At 33.9% G+C, this 21,782-nt stretch overlaps 2 protein-coding genes, 1 long non-coding RNA gene and 1 other non-coding gene across 4 annotated transcripts; 2 read left to right on the forward strand and 2 right to left on the reverse strand.

Moving 5' to 3' along the window:
- Positions 1 to 2,829: 2,829 nt before the first annotated feature.
- Positions 2,830 to 3,940, forward strand: ECI1 (delta(3), delta(2)-enoyl CoA isomerase 1). Its single transcript, XM_011098799.3, has one exon. The coding sequence runs from the start codon at positions 2,900 to 2,902 to the stop codon at positions 3,659 to 3,661; it is 762 nt and encodes a 253-aa protein (XP_011097101.1). The 5' UTR covers positions 2,830 to 2,899; the 3' UTR covers positions 3,662 to 3,940.
- Positions 3,941 to 9,199: 5,259 nt separating this feature from the next.
- LOC105176097 (ARM repeat superfamily protein) lies at positions 9,200 to 15,868 on the forward strand. The gene is made up of 6 exons (XM_011098800.3): positions 9,200 to 10,022; positions 11,937 to 12,027; positions 12,598 to 12,783; positions 13,157 to 13,264; positions 13,392 to 14,473; positions 14,821 to 15,868. The coding sequence occupies exons 2-6, from the start codon at positions 11,971 to 11,973 to the stop codon at positions 15,566 to 15,568; spliced, it is 2,181 nt and encodes a 726-aa protein (XP_011097102.1). The 5' UTR covers positions 9,200 to 10,022; positions 11,937 to 11,970; the 3' UTR covers positions 15,569 to 15,868.
- Positions 15,869 to 17,225: 1,357 nt separating this feature from the next.
- TRNAN-GUU (transfer RNA asparagine (anticodon GUU)) lies at positions 17,226 to 17,299 on the reverse strand. Its single transcript has one exon. It is a non-coding gene; the product is annotated as a tRNA-Asn (tRNA).
- Positions 17,300 to 20,657: 3,358 nt separating this feature from the next.
- Positions 20,658 to 21,407, reverse strand: LOC110013071 (uncharacterized). The gene is made up of 2 exons (XR_002288237.2): positions 21,175 to 21,407; positions 20,658 to 20,976 (listed from the first exon to the last, which is right to left on the reverse strand). It is a non-coding gene; the product is annotated as an uncharacterized LOC110013071 (long non-coding RNA).
- Between the last annotated feature and the right edge of the window lie 375 nt (positions 21,408 to 21,782).

A 21,782-nucleotide genomic window follows, 5' to 3' on the forward strand; every position in this document is an offset into this window, starting at 1 on the left:
CATCAAACACCGTTGATTATATAACCGAATGCAGCATTACCCAATCAAATCATAAGTTCTATTTTTTAAAGTATTAAAACGTGAAATACCTTTAATTACACTTCCAAATGCAATATGGACCTTTAAAGTATTAAAACGTGAAATACCTTTAATCTCCCAATTCGATACCACAAAAAACATGAGTTTTCATTACATCATAAGTATCACGACTTAAAAATTATAGTAAATTAATATTAATAATTACTGTACATAAAATCAAAGTAAAAATTTAAATTTTTACCACAATTAATTTATATTCGTCATGATTATTTTTAGTCAAAATATTTGTTATGGATTTAGCCATGGCTAATATTTTGGCCACATTTTTAGGAAAAACGACTAATGACCGTTGCTAAATGTGATTGATTTGTATATGCCATGGTTTACTTTTTTTTATTGTAATAATTAATCTTAGCGGAAAACCATATATTTTCTAGGGCGAAGCTGATTTCTTGTTTATTTCAACGTCTAGTGTAATCCTCGTGTTATGCACTTATTAAATCAAATTTTGAGTGAAAAATAAAAACTAAATTCACTGATATTTATATACACTTAAATATTTCGTCCATTTAGAAAATAGTAAAATTGTGACACTCTGTACTCTATTATAATAAACATAATATTATATATAATATTCTATTTTTTCTTCATATTTTTTGTCTAGGGTGTTAATTACAAAGAATTTATTTGAGTTTATTTGGGATATAAAAAAAATTATATTGAACTCGGTTACTTAATTTTTAAGAGATTAAAAGTCACAAATTAACTAAAAAATAAATTTTAGGACTAGATTAAAATTTATAATTTTTTTTATTATTAAATTATATATATTTATAAATTAAGGAACTAAATTGCAAATTCTATAAAAAAAATAATTATAAAATGATCAAAGGGGCATAAGCTTGGCCGGCCCCACCCACACACATACCGACACAATTTGAATTAAACCACAACCCTCCCTCGGGTTAATTATTCTTTTACTAAAAAAAAGTAAATAAATTATATTAATATAACTTATATAAATAGTATAATATTAATATAACGAGTCCTGATTAGAAATCGCGATTCGAATTAATTTTTTTTTTTAAACTGATCATCTCGTGATTTCAAACCACGATTTGGTGTCCTGATTTCAAACTACGGACCCCAAACCACGACATCATGTGAATTTTTTACTGTAAATAAAAAGATAAACTAATGGTAAGATACAAAAGTAAAATATTGATAGGGAAAACCCCAATTTACCAAAAATATCCTTAATGAAGAGCATTTCTGTAATTTTTCTAAACAAGATCCGCGTCCTACTAAAGCGGGTCGGAAAGAACCAGCCCCAAGAGAGGAAGACCCGACTTAATAAGAGCCGTCCGATCTGGGACACTATCGTCCAAATGATGATACGTGGATCAAACCACCATACACACCTGGAGCTATAAATACCCCGATGCTTCATTTATTGAGGTAACTGTTCTTTAATATTTTCGACCTATAATTTTCAGCTTGCACATTTTTACTTCGATCAACTCTAACTTGAGCATCGGAGGGTCGTTGTCGGGGACGCACCCGACGAGCCTCACGTTCGTGTTTTTATCCTCAGAACCCAATCACTCGATCTTGAGAGGGTACATGGCCGCATTCAATGGAGACATATTTCAAATGATAAAATAATTTATCTCAAAAATAATAGCCGCATATAAAAAATAGGAAGAATAATATACACCTGGTTGAAAATAGGAAAAATTATATTTTTTTGGCAATCTACCATTCAAGTGTTCTTCTTTACTTTTTAAAGATTTTGTGGTTCTATAATATTTGTATTTATTCTTAGTATTTACTTGCACTTAAATTTTTATTTTTTAATTATCTTGCTTTCGTTCATGTTTCATAGACTGATTTTGTTTACCTCATTTATTAATGAATTTTCTATTTAAATATTCATATTTAGCTACAATTTAAGTGCCGCCTATTTCTTTAAAGATTTCATAACCAAATAGGTGCGGCCTATTTCTTTAAAGATTTCATAACCACCTTGTTTTCGTAATTTTTTTTTTTGATATTATTAAAATAATTCACCGTAATTAATGCTTTCAATAACAAGGGAAGAGGGAGTACTTTACGGTAGAAAACTTGACAAACAAAAGTTATTCATTAAAAAATTTGATTTTTTTCATAATATCTATGATAATTAATTGATGAGTGTAAATCCAATTAATAGTATTTTTTATTATATATATTACTTTTATATGTTATGTTCATAGCATTTTGAATGTTTTATTGTATATATATAAATTTAGAAATATATATGCATATATATCTTCACTTTTTTTATTAAATTGAAATATTGTTAAATTTATATCATAGGGTAACCATGTAGTATCTATTACATTAATGTATTTAAATAAAAATAGTTGTTTTTTAATTAAAAAATATTTAATTGAGTAAGAAAATATATATAGTATTTGTAACTTATAAAATAATTTTTTCAATGTCTAAAATATGATAATATTGTATGGTTATTTTTATAAATAAACTTAGTAAACATTCAATATTGAGTTTTATATACACAACTTTAATAATTTTATATACTAGTATATATGCACAGTCGTATGTGTGTGCATAATAAAATATTTATAAAAATATTATAATTATAAAAAAAATATATTAATTAATTAAATAAAAACACTAAAAAATATAAGAAAGTCATGAAAATTTATTAGAAAAAATTAAACCAATTACTGCATCAGCATTTATATATATATATATATATATATATGCACACACATATGAGGCGCTACTTGGAAAACTCGCCTCCCTCTTAAAACACTCTTACTGTGTGTAAAAAGTGTGAGGATTTGGAGTTAGGATGTGCACTTTAGAGAAACGCGGCGATCTCTTCATCCTTACAATCACCGGCAACGATGAGCACCGGCTGAATCCGACCCTGATCGACTCCATTCTGGCCGCACTTAATCGGGTCAAGTCCGAGTCCGAGTCGATGGGCTCCACTGCTCTCATCACAACCGCCGAGGGCAAGTTCTTCTCCAACGGCTACGACCTCTCATGGGCTCTCTCGGACCCGGACCTTTTTCGGGCGCAAGCACAAGCACGGCCCAAGGTTTTGTCCAAGAAACTCCGGCTTCTGGTGGCGGACCTCATCTCCCTCCCCATGCCCACAATCGCAGCCGTAACCGGCCACGCGTCCGCGGCCGGGTTCATTTTTGCGCTCAGTCATGACTACCTCCTCATGCGGAAGGACAGAGGGGTTCTGTACATGAGTGAGCTGGACATTAAGCACAAAATCCCCCATTGGTTTATGTCAATTGTGAAGAGCAAGATTGCCTCTCCAAAGGTGCGGAGGGATGTGGTTTTGCAGGCAGCGAAGATCTCGGCTGCAACAGGGGTGGAGTGGGGGATTGTGGATTCGGCCCACGAGAATGCTGAGGAGACTGTGGAGGCTGCGGTGAGGCAGGGCATGGATTTGGTGAGGAGGAAATGGGACGGGAAAGTGTATGCCAATAACCGAAAGACTGTGCTTGCCGACGTCTTGGCTGTGCTCGGGTCGGATGAGACGGTGGGGGATTCTGGCGATAATGTGGACGACAGTAAGGCTGTTTCAAGATTATGAATGAATGGTTCTTCCATTTGTATGAATTATGTGGAAATGGAATTGAGAATCTGTATACTTCATATGATACGAATGTGTTTGCTGGATTTGTTAGGGTATGAGAATTGGCAACATATTGTTGGCAGGAAATAATTATATATACATAATTCTAAAATGAAGTGTTGAACTGTGATGTGTGATCGTATATGTATGAACTTATGATAAGCAATTCTCTTGTTAGATTTGTAGTCGGGAAAACCAGCAAAAGAGAGTTGTGGAGTATGCATTTTGTTTCTTTCACCTCATGGGCTTATTTCATGTGCTCTGTTATTAGCGGGTTGTGTGTAACGACAAGGCATATTTGAAAGCAAAATGTGAAAAATAGACAAATATTGAAGTTGAGATATTTGAGGAAAATACCTTGAGAGCGAATTGCATCTTTAGTGCCACAGTTTAGGCTTTGTTGCAATTGCGGTGCAATGTTTTATCAGTTCACCAATTTTGATACCATATCAAGGGAATGTCTCGCTCTTTATATTAAAATACACAAGCCATAAACCAAGAGTACTACTCCCTTACAACAAAAGACCCGAACAGGTGTCATAAAAAAATTATGGCGAGTCAAAAAGGTTTTTGTTATCCCACTACGTCGTGGATCGCACAGCACCTGCAAATAAATCTGTACAAAAATATCAAGCCAAAGTATGTGTAATGTTCCAAAAAGATAAATAATGAACATAAGTATTAACGTGGAGATCATGTTTGTATAGCTGGCAGCCTTTGAATCTGTGAAAGGGGTTTATAAGACCTGAAAAAGATATAACAAAGAAGAGCAGCAGAAGTGACAAAACCAAAAGGTAACCAGAGAAATATAGGTCCCAACTTCAACCATATGGATGAGTAACCTCCAAGAAATCCATATAGGTACAACCACAAAAACAGCACAGAAAAAGCTAAGATAGGACACCAGTATCAACAAAGAACTAATTGAAGTACCCCTAATTTCATGAAAAGTATTTTAACTGAAATTAAAGGTACTAATACTTCTGATTCTAATAGTAGGGAAGGAGCAGACATCAAGTCTAATTAAACCTTTAGAAATACCTGTGATATTATCAGGAGATAAAATGGTGAGATGTTGGTTGAAACAGGCTTGGTTAGCAAAATAATCGACGACTTGGTTATCCTCTCTAAAGATATGTGATATCTTGAACTCACTTTGGGATAGAAGATCTCTAATGTTAATTTTCTTAAAATAAACATTATACCCTTATCTATTGTATATTTATCTTTATTTTAATGACTGTTCGATCTTTTTTATTGCAGTAAAATTAATAGCAAGCAAACTTAAAAAACTAAACAAATAATTTTTTGTGAACAAAAATCATTATTAAGTCAAGATATCCTTTGTATATTCAGTACTAAGAAACTTTTAAGTAAATTTCATGTCTAAATAGTATTGTATGTCTCAAGAATATATGATCATTGACGTGAAGAAATGCATGTGGGTTAGACCTTAATTAGGGTTCTTGAGTGAATATGATGAAAGATTTTATAATTTATTGCTATCTGGCCAGTTCACATATGTGCTTGAAATGGCGTTTCATGCTTTATTTATCTTGTACAAAGATAGCATATTTTTAAAATTAAATACATATATTTAAAATTCAAGAGAAATGTGGGATATGGATTTGTTTATTTTTATATAATGAGAGTGCACAAGATATTATTTTATTGAATTACTATGTGCAAGAGAAGATCGTGCATTCAAAGTAAAGAAGTTACGGAGATATCAAAATTCTTCGGTTGATTATTTTCTCTAATGTCGAAAGGGAGTGTAGGGGTTTGAAAATATGATAAATTATGATGTAATGTGATGGCCCCTCTATGCGGACCTATTTATGATTTAATTAGGAGTGATGGACCAATAAACCGTGGTGGTTTTAATTAAATAATCATAAATTTTCAAATAATTATTTGAAATGTTAAAATGCAGGAGTTATGGGTAAAAGTCAAGATCGGAGTTAAATAGCTTTTATTCACAAGAAAAATTATACTGAATAATTATTATTGAGTTATAAATGCACAGAGAGCATACAATAAAGATAAAAAGGGAAAAAACCTGTAAATTATTATTTAATAATGATAGATAATGGTTTTCCTGTCCCATATCAGCAGCAAACGTGAAACTTGCACGATTTATAAATTTTAACACCTTTTTATCCTAACTAAATTGTCTTTTGAAGACGAAACGGACACTACCTCTGATTGCTACAGCGAGATCTCGCCAGTTTAATTAGTATTTTGATTATGTCAATTTCATCAACTAATAACAATAGGGCCATGGAAATGTGGATACTTTGGGGCAAATGGACGAGGAAAAGCTTCATAAAGCAGAAAGAATGTGGAAGTGCACAATAAGGAGAGTTCAACATCATTTGTGGTAGGTTTTCGATTCGTTGATTCTGTTGGTTTTCACTTTTGTCATGAATGGTCAGCACCGCGTTGAAGTGTGGAAACATCAGACCCAGCAGCCGGAGCTGTGGAAACTTCCGAGTAAAAAGAAAAAAAAAAGCCTAAAATCCATAGTATATGCAACATTTTTTACGAGTTTGAGGTGGATTTAACAAAATTTGTAACTCAGTCATCGAAGATGAGATAAAAGATTAAGAAGTCATTCGAAAATTCATTTTCTGGGATCCAAATAAATTAACCAAATCTGATAGTACCTTGATAAAAACAGTTCGTGCCGAAAATATTAAACGAGTAAATTATCAACTCCTAAACTACTCTGATTGTTTATAAATAATGCTTTTAGGGTTGGGTGTGACGTGATATGTCAATCTGGAACGATAGTTATTGGTGCGACCTTTGCCTAAGGGTTCTAGAGTTGACATGAGCCCTATAAATAAGAGTTTTCCCCAATTTAAAAGGTATTTGAAGCCTTAAATGGCTCCCAGATCTTAGTAGTTTGGACTTCGAACGGATCGATCTCGATTACTTTTTTAATATTTTTTTGTACATATATAAAAAAATATGTATGATTTATTTATATTTATATATAATACATAAACTATTTCTTTTATGAATTAAAATAAAGATATAAATGATATATAAATATTTAATGTTTATATAGATAATACATATTCTAAAATTTTTAATATTTCAATGACTATAACATGCACATATAAATTTATAAAGAGAAATTTACGTTTCAATAATTATATTTTATATCATATTTACGAAGTTATGATAATCATTTTAAAAATATTAATCGACTCCAAGCCAGTAGCTCTCAAGTCCCAAGCGAGTTTGGATTCAAACTTTCTAGAGGTCGTTCTTAAGTTTTGACAAACCAACTTAGACCTACCTCGTCACCGCCCTCCCCATACCCTAATCACCAACACCTCTCTCTCTCTCTCTCTCTCTCTATATATATATATATATTCTACATAAGAAAAAAAAAATCCATTTTCACTCACAAAAATGGCGGTTACTTACACCGCTACACTAATTTTTTAAATTACAAAAATATCCTTATGTATTCTCAACCACGTCTATTTTATATTTTTTAAATATAAAAATATTATATTTTATATATATTGTATTTAAAGTGTAAATAATTATTTATTATATGTACACAAAAACGGCGTGTATGACGATTAGTATATATATATATCACTCTTATTCTATATATAAATATATTCTACGTATATTTTTAATTAAAATTTATATAAATATATATTACATAAATATACAACTTTAAATTTAAGCCCATAATTTGAATCACAAAAATCTAAGTCTTTGATTTTATTAATTGAATTTGGTCTTTAGATTCAACCAGAATATTTTTTTTAATAGAAAAATATTTATTCATTTGTAATATCATAATATTTAAATTACATAACATTTATTTATAAAAAAAAATAAATTAGATGCAGAAATTGAACGTAAAGATTTTATAGATGAAATGGGGATTGAATACGACCCATTTTACCGGGACTCAGCTGAATTCCTCAGCCCACAAATTCTGCTTCTTCTTCCGGACAAAAGATGTACAAACATTTTATTGCAAATCCATGTGAACGCGTAAAAACGTGTTTGGGCCGTTCTGTTTAACAGGTCTGAGGCGTTGACCGTCGTCATTCATGTCTTTGTAACATGTATGTCGCTAGTCTCAAATCAAAGTCGCACTCAGCATTACCCTCCACCATAATTTCATTAGGTCCACACTTCAGCTGTTTTTATCTTTTAGCGATTCCATCAGAATTTTCTTCCCCTTACGACCACTTCGGTCGTATTCCGGAACCATGTAAGTTAATATTTTTACTTTATTATTAAATTTTAGTTTTTTTCTTTTTAGGTATTTCACTTAATTTTAATCTGTTATTTATTTTTTAAATTTGTTAATTAATTAAGATTTGTTATTAATATCAGTAAATTTGGTGAAATTTGAATTATGGAGGGACTTATTTGTTATATAAAAGCAACCCTTAGAGATGTTAAATATAAGTTTTTAAATTACAAAAATTTACATATAATTACACAAAGTTTTAAAGAAGAGAGGTGTAACTATCTCTCTATTTAGAATTATATCATATTTTTGAAAAACTTGTGCGTAATGTTTAGATTCGTTTTCTGAGTGTTTTGTGGAGATAGAGAGAGAAAAACAAAGATAAATAAGTGTGTGTTAGGGATAGTATGTATGTTTGGATTTATTTTTTGAGATAATTTAAAATAAGTATTATATGTTTAATGTTGTGTTTTGGGAGACAAAAACTACTATTAATTGTGAAATCATGTCTTTTATATATTTATGTAGTATTATGTCAAAACAGTTGAAAACACCCAGATAAGGTGCTTTTGTATGATAGCAAATATTGAGTATATTTTGACTTATTCCAGAGATAACTTGAAAATAAAAACAAACATAGTATATATGTTTAATGTTGTGTTTTGGGAGACAAAAATTATTATTTATTTATCAAATCATGTCTTTTTTATATATGTGTTGTATATATATATTTATACTAAAATAGTTAAAAATATCTAAATAAGATATTTTTGAATGATACTAAATATTGAATATATTTTAATTTATTTCGAAAATAATTTAAAAATAAAAACAATCACAGTGTGATGGTAATTTATCTAAAATGAAAAAGAGTTGATGTGAAGCTCCATAATTGTTGTCCATAAATTTGAGAGCAGAAGCGGTTGAGCATCAAGTAGTAGTAGACTGTAGGCCCCATACTGTCCCATAATAAAAGGTTTGCCCTTTCTGTGGAGCCTAATGCTTATTCTTTACAATAAATAACCTTTGCAGCTGCTTTAGGTAACCCAATGACCAAACCTTCTCTCTCTCTCTCTCTCTCTCTCTCTCTCTCTCTCTCTGCATGTATGTTATTTATTATTTTAGACAAATTATGATTATGAATTCCAGACCAATCAAATCAGAGATTGTGAAAAGTGGATAGGGACTGGCGTGTTCTTATGGAATACGATTCCTTTACATAAATACAAGCTCTGAAGAATCGCATGCTGATAGATTGACTGATTCCACTGCCACTGCTGCTTCTTCCACCATTAGCTTAAATTATCGTTTCTCACACTAGAAATTCATGCAAAATCCAAACCCGATAAATAATTTAAAAAGAAAGATGAAAAGTAAGCAGGCTGCAGTTGAAGATTGTTCTTTCTTCTATAGTGGTCTGCTTTTGACTGCATTCAGTCTTGTTTTAATTTCAAAAAGCGATTCAGGAGAGACAGCTTTGTTTTCTTGCCTCTCTCTCTCTCTCTCTGCATTCATTGAGCGAAAGTAAGCTGACCCACTCTCTCTGCATTCATTCAGGGAAAAGAACAAGCTGACCCACCTCATCTTTTTGATTCTTTCAATTTTGTGATTTGAAGGGTCCAAGTGGGTGTCTGAAATAACTAGTTTTGGTGGGTGCTTTAATTCTGGTTCAAGCACCAGAACCAGAATTCTGTTCCTGCCTTTTTCTCTTTGATATATATCCATCCAAAGAGCAAACAGAGTGCTGAAAGGTTGGATTTTTGTGATTGAGTGGGAGTCTAATCAGGAGAAAAAGAAAGAACCATGCAGTTCGACTTTGGAGTGGTGTTGATGTGCTCGGCCGATTTTTACCTCTTTTGAGGATAAGAAGGGGAGAAGATTGCGTTAGATAGTGGAAGTTTTGATAGTTTTTCCAGTTTTGGGCAGTGATGGCTGTGGTTGGTTCAGAAAGTTGAAATATCTTGTGGGTTTTGGGAGTTCTTTAGATTGAGTGTTTGTTGGAAAGAAGCGAAGTTGTGCTGAAGCTCTCTTTCTTGCGAGGTGGAGGACGGAAAACACCGTCGGATGCTCGTTTTTGCTCTGTGCTAGGTAAGAGATTTCTATGTTTTTTTGGAATAAATGATATTTTTGGAAGTTCTCATATCATCCTTCACGAATTTTGACTTGATTTGCGCTGTTTCTGCCATTTGTTGTGCTTTTCATGATTAGAAGAAAAGTTTGTGAATCGATTTTGAGCATCTTTTAACATCATTTGAAGTTTATAATTAGTTTAACATCTTTCGAAGCATACCCTTGAATTGCAACATGGTTGAGAAGTTGAACAAAGAGGTCAAACAGAAAGGTCAGAAACAATAAAATTTGAGTCGACTGATCATACTGTTTCTTTCGGTCTCTTGATAAATTCATCAGCCACCTAATAAGATAGGGAGATTAACTGTTAGAGGACTAATGTTTCAGATATTATCAAAACACTTGGCAACAGCTTGGAACATTCAGATTCACTTCCAGGAAGTTTCTTAATTTAAATTGTCAAACAAGGAAAATTCTAACCCGCTGGTCGGTCGAACCAAACCAACCACAGAACAAGTGTGGCATATGGTTGGTTTAGGTCTAGCCAAACCCGGTCTGGGTTAGAATTTCCTATCAATAAGGCGTCTTTATATGTTGACCGAATACAGGAATTCCATTTAGATCAAATTTCATCTTTCCGAAAGTAACATTCAACTTCATTCTCGTGTCTATCTTTTCCAGCTTACCATTAAACATAATCGTCTCCCAACAATACTAAGTAAAACAGCATACTTGGGGACATGAAACCTATTCAGTCTAACTTTCATACAAGTGGTATTGCAGTTCAGCAAAAGTAGGAAAATAGAAATGTCAAACATACTCTAGCCCGTGAATCATCTGCTAGTTCCGTTTGGAGGTTCTCATTCAGAGCAGGCTTTCCTGATCGTTTTGAAGCTCCATGAGCAACCAAACGGAATAAGCATCTCCCGACTCCAGGTATTTCTGTGCAGTATGGAGCAGAACTATAAATCGGAGAGAGCTGATGCATATTAACAACATTTATTTAATCAGGGAAAGCATACTACCACCAGGATGAGGCATTGCAATAATCACTGACATTCTGATCTTTAAGATCCTAATTGATTTAGAATTCCATTAGCAGAATGCCAGGAGAAACTACAGGGAATCAACTAATCAGATACTACCAACCAATCACAACGTAGTCTTTTAGACTTTCTTCTTGTGAGAGTAGTCAGCAGAAGAAGCATCACAATAACCTTCTTTCTTTTCATTTGCCTCCGGGGCTTCAGTATGAGGAGGTTGGCAAGTAGAAAAATCCGCAGTTGATATGATTGGATTACTGTTTTCTTAGGATATCTGCTTGTTTATAAAATTTTATAGATGGGAAATGAAAGAAGTCCAGGATCCTGAATTCCAATGGAACAACTCATTCATTTTCTTGATTTTTAGTAACAAATATCCAAGTATGCTGATTCTTAAGATACAGCTCCCTTCACTGGTTGTTAACTAGCCACAGTATAGAAAGTATGCATATGTGTTGCATATGAACTTGTTATGCCAATGATCTTTTACAAGCTAATCGTGGTATATATATGCCCTTGGTATCTAATCTAGGTTGTAAGCCATTCTTGCATGAAATGCTGTCCTTAATTGATGTTTGATTTATTGTTTCTGGGCTTTGAACTGGATATTTATTGCAATATTCCAGGGCCTTTTCTACTATTAGTGCTTATCCTGTTCTCATCCTATTCTCACATTTCAAGAGCAAAGATATGACTTTCAGTTGGATTCCTGTTTGTGTTGTATCCTCAGACACAGTTTTATCTCATGAATTGTGAATGAAGTCATGAATCACTTACATACCTGTCTTTGTGAGCACATGATTGCCGGTGTATCTGTTTATAGGTATATGGGCTGGTAGAGATAATATGGGGCCTAATAAACAAATATATCGTGTTCTATTTTTGGCAGCTAGCTCTTTCAAACTTGGAGCAATTGTTTTCTCATGGGAAATCATGTCGCCGAAGTTATGGAAGGATTGCCATCGGCTCGAACCATTAAGGTATAACTACTATCTTCTAGTTTCTCTTTATATTCCTATAACTCTTGCCATTTTGACTTCTGCAAGGTTCAGAGTTAAAGGAAACACAAGTGATAAATGGCTCAATATGAATATTGGATAGGCTGCTAAAACTTATAAATATCTTACAGGTGTTCAAAGTCTAATTGTTTTCTATATGGACTTTTGTTGCTAATTTGAACATTAGATATTTGATGTCTCAATAAAATACTGTAAGTTGACTTTTTTAATTGACTCCTAATGGAGCAACGGGACAGTATCAGGGTAATATTGTGTTTTACTTTTGGTACAGCCAAAAAAACAAGGAAAAAGAGAAGTAAACCCCCTCTTTTCTGATCTAGTAAAGGCCTGCCCTATAGCTATCTTAACAAGGATAAATCTTATTCTTCTATCGAATAACAGAGGACAGTTTTCTGGTTGTTTCCAGATGACGATGATGTTGGCTGTCGGTATATTCTAACTCTAGGTTCACATATCATCTACTTTTACTTAAAGTACATCTTATTTTACATATTTTCTGGTTTAAAGATGTAATATTTCATATGATTGTAGGTGCATGCTCAAATGTGTTCAGAACTATTAAAAGTGGTCGCCAAAGTTTCAAAAGTTTTTCCAGAGATAGAAGCAGCCCGTCCTCGATGCTCGTCAGGATTGGAGGCACTTTGCTTGTTAAACAATGGGATTGCCAAAGCTAAGTCTCTGCTACAGCACTGCAGTGAGTCCAGCGCACTTTATTTGGTATGCACCTTACACTGGTTGTTTTGGTTGATTGTACCACTTAATTCGGTCCCAATTAGTCTTGAATTCAGATATTCCCTTAAATTGGTTTCAATGTGTTTGCCATGACATTTTCTGAGGTTCTAATACTTTCAAAGTGTTCCATCGTAACACAAGTCTTTAAAGTTAAGCTGTGTGCCCATGAACAATAGTATGTGTATTAAATACATAACTATATGATAGATGGAAGAATTCCACATTTTTGTCATTTTCCTGACTCTTCATTCACGCTGCAACACGTAATATTAGTGGAAGATATGTTTAACAAATTGCATTTTCTTTTCCATCTAATTGTTAAGAGATGTTAATACACAAGTTTGTTTCAACATTTCAGGCTCTTACTGGAGATGCTATACTGTCGAGATGTAAAAAATCAAGGAACTTATTGGAGCAGAGTCTCAGCCAAATTCAGAATATGGTTCCAGTGATGTTGGCTGCAAAGGTAAGCAATCAAGATCTCTATGAGAAAATAAAAAATCCCTCAGTTGTTACCGTAGTTGTGGTGCTTCCCACAACTTGCAAACCAGGAAAAAATCAAAATATGATAACTGCTTATGTATTTCTATCAGATTTCTGGAATTATTGCTGATCTTAGGAGTGCGGTGTTTTGGTTGGATCCATCTGAAGAGGAGGCTGGGAGGGTGCTACGGGAATTGCTTCATAGATACGGTTCCACTATTGATTCCACAGAAGAAGCTACACTTGCTGCTGTTCAGACTGTTTCCTCCCTGCTTCATATTTCGTCTCCGAAAGCTCTATTAATTGAGAAAAGATCCATCAGAAAGCTTCTTGAGAAATTTGGTGAAAGCGAACCGAGTAAGAGGAAGATCTTATCATTTTTTCTGAGTCTTCTGAACAAATATGGAAAGATTATAGTGAAAGAGCCAAACCACAATGGTTCGTCAGAACGTGAAGATCTCTATCCATTTGAAAGACCTTATGATTTATCAGGTGAAGTGGAACTCCGTGCAAATTATAGGTCAAATGCTCAGATTGACATGTTAAGTAGGCCTGTTCCACCTCTGGAATTCATATGCCCTTTATCATCGAGGTTAATGTACGATCCTGTTGTCATTGCTTCGGGTCAAACATATGAAAGGATGTGGATCCAGAAGTGGTTTGATGAAGGTCATGACACATGCCCAAAAACGAACAGGAAGCTCAACCATTTGTCGTTCACATCAAATACTGGCATGAAAGACCTAATCACGAAATGGTGTTCCATGCATGGCGTGTCTATTCCTGACCCAGAAATTCAGCAAACACTAGTTAAGTCTTGGGAAACCTCTATGAATTCCATTGCTAGCCTGAGCAGTTCCATGAATGATCTATATCTTCCGCTGGATCTCAGCAACACGTTACTTGGATCTAGTCAGGGTTCAAACCTGTACAAGAATATTGGTGATAATGAGAAACCCTCACATCAGATAGATATGGAGGAATTCAGTAGGCTTCCATGGGATTCTCAGTGCATTGCTGTTGAAGATGTCAAAAAGCTATTGAAACACAATGATGAATCTTGGTCAGTAATTCCATCTGAAAAGTTCATTCCGCTAATCCTTGGGTTTTTGAAGGATGCTCACGACCTTCATGATGTAGAAGCACAGATGACCGGATGCCTATTATTGTTTGAATTTGTGCACAAAAACAGGTATCTTATTCTCCAGTTCTTGACAAAAGTATTTCTAGTCAAGTGGAACCTGGATCAAGAAAACATCTCGAGTTGTTAATGGAGTACAATTCTACTTATTTGTTTCTTGTTTTATTCTTTGCAACATATGAACAATAGTAAAGTATTTTAGGTCGAAACTACAAGCACTAAAGCTTTAGTTTTTTCTTCTATTATATGTTTTCTGTTAGGTTATTTAAGAAACATCAAGACTTAAAACTGAGCCGACAAAGCTCTCAGCAGAAACCAATCAATAATCCAGAATAGTCTAGCTCGGTTTGTTTCAGAATATTCTGCGGTACTGATCTACTTTGTCTTGGGTATTACAGAAACAGTATATCGTACATGAAGGAAGACGCATATGATCTTTTGGCATCGTTTCTTGATACAGAGGTATCCGAGCAAGCTCTCGCCATATTGGAGGAGCTGTCCTTCGACCAACATTGTGGTCACAGAATTGCAGCATCTGCTGCATTTATTGGCATCTTGAACATTATTGACAGCCGGATTAAGGAATTGCTGGAGCCTGCCTTGAAAATATTGTGTAACTTGTCTTCAAATGGTGATGTTGATTCCTTCATCATTCCTTCCATGTTCATTCCCAAACTAGTCCCACTTTTTGAGGATGATAATTTGGCAAGATACTGTATCACCATTTTGAAGAATTTGTGCCACAATGAAGACGGTAGGATGTATGTTGCAGAAACCGATGGTTGTATCGCTTCAATATCCAAACTGCTTGAGAAAGACAGTCATGATGACCAAGAGCATGCCGTCTGTGTACTTCTTTCTTTGTGCTCTCAGCGTCTCGAGTACTGTCACTTGGTTATGGACGAGGGCGTTATCCCAGGCCTCGTCAGTGTCTCCATCAACGGGAACAAGAAAGCGAAGGCTATGGCAATGGAACTACTGCGGATTCTGAAAGAAGAATTAAATGCTAGGGGAGAGAGCTCAAGATCAGATGTTAGCACAGACTCCAGCAAACAACAGAAAGATAAAAATCCTCCTAAAGCACGAGGATTGTTCGGGAAATTTTTCTCAAAACCAAGTGCTTTGGCTGCAAGGAAGAAAAAATAGAACTCATTGCCAAGAACTATGCTTGAACTCCTTCAGGCCAGTGTGAGATTACACAAAATGTCTGGTTAGAATTTTTTTCCTCAGCTGCTATTGTAGATATGTAATTACAGATTTCAGTGTCATACGATGCCGGTCACTCTAGTTAGCTGTTAGTATCGCATATAGCTGTATTTAGCAGTTACTTTCTTTCGTAGATTAGGTTTGATCCATAATGCAAACTGCGATCATATTAGTTATCGTTACGGATAGAAATGTACAGTTTCCATCATTGAATGCTGAAAGTTCTTCCAGTTGTTTTTAGCTACATGTGTTAATGTCCCTGGTGGGAGCACCTCTCTTTACTCCTTGCAGAGCCATCTTCTTCAACCCCCACTGTTTTGATAGTGCCATTCTCAGGAAACACACAAAACACCGCTATTTGCAGCTGGATGGGGGCTGGAGCCGTTGCGCCCCATCTTTACTTACGATTTCAAGTTTTACATATAAATAGATCGATGCAACTCAGTGTTTGTACTGATGCCGTCTCCATATCAACAAACTACACATTCTACAACGAAAGCGACAATGTTAAATGAGGCGAGAGACTCTCTTGTCAGGAGAGGGCATTTGCACATACAGCAAGCCGGGATAGGGAGAATTGCAGGATGACTCTTCCCCAGGATTGAAGCGCAACCAGATCATCGGCCAACCGGCTCAATTGCTTGCCATTCTCGAGGACCACGGGAGCTTTTAACTTGAACTAATACTGGTCTTAGGCTATCAGTCCTGGATCCAAGTCAGATACAAAATTCTTGCTCGAATCAAATTTGGCTAGAAAATATATTGCACTTGTCATATCATTCGTTCAACATTGTAGCTTTGTGCCACTATAAATGCTAATGGTGTTTCTTGAATTACACCCTAGGAATGGCAACCCAATGTTGGCATATCGTCATTAATTGAATTGTCTTTAATATTTTTGGTATATATTATTAGATTATCAATTTGATTTTGATTTGATAATCTGAGAATTTAGTTTTTTTTTTATCGTTTATCACACAAACATAAATTCATCTCGCTAATTTAAAATAAAAATAGATAATTAATTTACTGTTTAATCATAAAAACATTCGTATCGATTTATATTCTATTTCAAATTCAGTTAACTCTTATTTTATTAATTTAGCCACAAGAAATAAAGAATTCTTTTTAGTATTACCAAATTTTTAATTTAATAATATGGAGAATTAGTAATTTCTTATCATTCAGAAGACAAAAATAAAATAAGTCCTCGATAACCTTCTTATATTATTTTATTTATGTTTGCTAAATTAATAATATAAGACTTAATTGATTATTGAAGTATATAGAATAAAAATCGGTAAGAACTTACTTTTAATCTTTTTTTATTTTTAAATGGTAAATAAGATTCTCTATTTTTCGATAAATGCATATTTGGCTGGTAAATGATAAAAAATTATTGATTGCTCAAATTATTAAATTAAAATCAAATTAATAATCGAATAATATCTATTATTAAAAAAACTAAATTTTTTTTAGAGATAATAATTTGACACCTTATAAAGCTTTCAGAACAATATATAAAATCTAGTAGCTTATAATTTTTTGTAAAAATACGTAAGTGTAGTAAACAAAAAACCTAAACTGTGAAAACAATCGCTAGAGGAAGGGCTTGAACCTTCGACCTTGTGGTTAACAGCCACACGCTCTAACCAACTGAGCTACTCCAGCTGCTTGCTATGTCACAGAGAGTGAATGATTTAATTGCTTACTAAGAGGGCACCAGTGTGATAATCTAAATAAATACTAAACATTGACACATTGCCTGTATATAAAAATGAATTGTGGTATGAAATAAAGTAAAAAGGAAAATTTGTTAAAAGAAACAACTATTTGTTAGATGACCATTAATTTTAAAGGAATATTTATAATTTTTCAAATAGCAAAAAATATTTATAATTATAACAAATCTCAAGAGCTCATTCTGATTTACCCTACATTTTATTATAATAGATAATACATTGCATTCCATAGCTAACATGCAATTCGATTGTGAGCTACCAAGACTTCATATTCGATGAATTTTAAGCTTCATCATGATGTCACTGTGAAAGGATAATAAAAATGAATTTTTACAAATTTTATGTGTGCCTATAATTGTTACGATTCTAGGCCATTACTATTTTGCTATTGTTTTTGTACTGATTATCTATTTTTGTAACGAATATTTCATCAGAATAACTAGCCGTTATAATGGCAGTGAAAAAATCGTTGCAAAGTATACGAAAAGACGGTGTTACAAGAACTACTACATTAGGAACGGTTTTCTTTTATTAGAGCCGTACCAAAAGTCGTTACAAAGTAACGGCTTGTTCTAACGGCTATCTTGTGCGTTCCAAAGGCCGTTACAAAACAATTTATATATATACATTTCATTTCATTTGTTGTAAAAATTCTTATACTAACCATACACACTCTCAACACTCTGATTTTCGTGCATATACATTTGATTAACTTGTAGATTATTGCTCAAATTTGGACCTCCAACTAGTGTTGATCACCACTTAAGTTGGTTGACCAAGTAACATAGACTAATTTAATACTTTACTATATTTAGTTAAACTAATTGTAGTTTACTTATTTTAGTTTTATAACTTTTTATTAATCTTATATCATGTGTACATAGTATTGTAATATTTATAAATATGTAGGTTCTCAAATTAAAAAATTAATTAGATATATATTTATGTATGAATACAGTGATATATATCATCATCTTACGAGAATTGAAGAGATGGATGTATAATAAGAACGTCCCAGGGAGGACAACTCTGACACTGAAGTTTGAGGATGGACTAAAGACTTTCATAGAATGGGCAAAGGGTCAGCGTGGACATATGTATAGAGACAAAATTAGGTGCCTTTGCTGAAAATGCAAAAACACAAAGTTCAGAACACCCGATTATGTCAGTTATCACTTGTGTATGCGAGAATGTATGCACCTAATTGGACTTTTCATGGCGAGGATAGGGTGCAAGAGTACTTTGACGCTGTAACTGTCCCTCCAGTGCCTGAGGAGCAAACCCCAGCTGCCCATGTCCAGGGTAATTATTTATTCACATTGAGGTGAAGAACAACATATGAATTGGACACAAAGGATGGTTTTTTATGCAGCCGAATGAGTTATATTTCTTCTTCTCATGATGTTGTGCCTAATGATGCTACGAGGTCCTACCATGTTGATGTCGGTCCTTTTTCATATTATTATGGGGTGGTCCCTATGATTATGAGTCAGGGTTGACAGACCGTTTTTACAATGTAGTGTATGTTGTCGACTAGTCATTGTGGAATGGTTGCACTCAATCTCAATTGGCAACTATTGCTGAGTTGGTGGATATCAAGGTGGACGACCAAATATTTCTCTCAGGATCGCACCTTGCCAAGAGGTTACTACAACATGAAGAAGTTGATAAAGGATTTGGGTTCACCCGTTGAGAAGATCAATACATGTAAGAATGGCTGCATGTTTTACTGGAAGGACAACGTCGATTTGGAGTACTGCAAGTTTTGTGTGGCCGCTAGGTATAAGTCGATCCGAGGGCGAGACCTAAGTGTACTACACCGAGTACCCAAGTATGAAGATGGACAAAACGGATTGAATAGTTGTCTGCAAACCAAGGCTCAGAGAGTTATTGATGAGTCCAAATGGACTAAGGTCGCATATCAGCTGGAGGAAGTCGTACTAGTCCCTTAAGTTGCTATGGATAATCAGTCGTATGATCTACGTGATCCCAATGGTTTACAAATTCGATCTTTCGATTGCACACCAGCAGGGTGCAAGTACTTCATGGACTCAAGCTGATCAAACTGATAATGAAGATGAAGAGGATGATGAAGACAACTTTGAGAACTACGAGACTGACGATGATGAATACGAGGCTACATAACTACCAAACGTACGAAAAGGAACTAAACTTGCCTGTATAAAAAACCCGAAAACTGCTAAAATTTGGACTCATAATTCAACAAAACTTATTTGCATCTCTGTAGCTCTGTGTAGAGTTCTCCCTCCATAATCAAATATACTCATTTCTGGAATTATAGTGAAGTAAACATAAGTCTACTATAAAGTTATCATCATCTACTTTGAAATTAAAGAAAAGCCATCATACTGATCGTAAAAGTAACAATAAAGCCGTCATATGTTGTGATATCGAAGATGGCTCTGTATTTCGACGTCACGGCGAAACTGACGCTCAACCTGAGACTTTTTGAGCTCACTCTTAAACAGCATCTTTAATGCTACAATGTGATTGCTCTGCTCAAAAGAGGAAAAACTAAATTGTAGCTACAAGTGGTACCAAGTTATCCTCACAGCCAATCCCTTTTCCCTCCACTTAGCCATTAAAATCTCAACAAGATAAATAAAGTTCACACGATCTTTTTAGTGCCTTCCAAATACTAAGCTCTCCAGAAGCCCCTGATCAGCTAAAACATCAAACACTAAATTTGAGTAGTTAATTTTGGTAGATTTACATGAATATAAAGAAAATGATTATATTCCATACATTAATTGTCTAATGTGAGACCGGAGAAAGGTTGAGCTTTTCCCATTAGAATAAATTATTGTTATTCTGTAAAGTACACATCATTAATATTGGATGGACAAGAAGATAACACTGATCTAAATCTAAACAGGACTGACCATCTTGTCCTTGCGAGATATAAGTGTCCAAACTTACCTCTACCAAGAGGCTTTCCTATGTCCAAGTCATTGAGAGTCCACCGCTTTCTCTTTGCTGCTGTGCTCTCCAAAGCATGCATACACATGAAGGGAGCATATTGCGCACACAACCAAATTACATAAACTATTTGACTGTGTAACCAAACTTATAGTGAAGAGGCAAAATATACTACAGAAATTTTCTCTCATTCCATAAAGATAAACAACAAACAGTAATGTAATTTGTTTTATGATATCAAGAAAATTAAAGCACTAATGCACCATCTTATAGCACAGAAATAAAGCCAATAGAACAATAAACTCCGAGCTCCCAAGGGCTATTTTCCTGCCAGCAAACACAATACAAACAATTTAACTTAGTCTTGTTATTACAAACAATTGCAATTTTCACAAGTACATTCTGTAAAATCGACGAGACGCTAAACCCTAAACCAATCATTACATTATCAACCCAAATCCCTCAAACTAAAATCCAATTTCCGAATTACAGGCCAATTATTGGAACTACAATCCAAAAGTCTCTTCAAATCAAATGCAACGAATAACTAATCAAATAACTGAAAAGCACTCTATCATCCCAATTCTTCTCCAATAAACGGAGCCTGCATTTCCAAGATCGTCATAACAGGAAACCACAAGGGGGAAAAGAAGATGAAGAAGATACCTACAACAAAGAGGACATCAAATTACGAAAAAGAAAAAGAAGAAGAAGAAGAAGAACCTTGGCAAAGGAAATCATATTCCAAACAGATCATATCACAAAAACTCTTTCAAATTTCCAGAACCAAAATCATAAAAAAAAAAAATCCAAAATTTTCAGAATAAAGTTGTGGATAAATAACGCACAGATTCCTCTTTATACCTTGTGTTCTTGTTCAGACTTCGTCGGGATCCCCATTTTCCGAAAATACACGCACTCAAACGTGTGAGAGATGGAGGCAAGATGTGAGGGAGATTTGCAGGAATGAATGAATGAATGAATTCACATAAATTTGATTTTCAAATAGACGGAACAGAAATAGGGGTCTTTTGATCTTTCCGCGGCCAATGCTCCAACGGTCATTTTTTATGTTTATGCCAATGCTCCAACGGTCATTTTTTTATATTTAATGCCAGAACTGCTATTTGAGATAGCGGTTCTGTTTAGTTATTTTTAAAAAATTCCGAAGCATCCCCTTTTTATAATTTTTATTTGTTTTTTTGTATTAATTAAATAATTTTCCCTATAATAAAAAACCTAAATACACATCTTAAGATGTTACCAAATATTTTTTTTAATACCATTTCTGTATGTAATTTTTCCTGGAGTATACATATTTAGGATAAATTATAACGAATTTTTCTAAAATTTGATATAATTACAAATATTTTCTTATTGTTTGAAAAAGTATAAACATTCTTAAAAATTAATGGCCATATAATAAAAACCTCTTGTGATAGCCTATTGTAAGGGATATTTGTTAGACGACT

This window comes from Sesamum indicum, linkage group LG13 (genome assembly GCF_026168435.1).
Source record: "Sesamum indicum cultivar Baizhima isolate 11 linkage group LG13, ASM2616843v1, whole genome shotgun sequence".
Taxonomy (NCBI): domain Eukaryota; kingdom Viridiplantae; phylum Streptophyta; class Magnoliopsida; order Lamiales; family Pedaliaceae; genus Sesamum; species Sesamum indicum.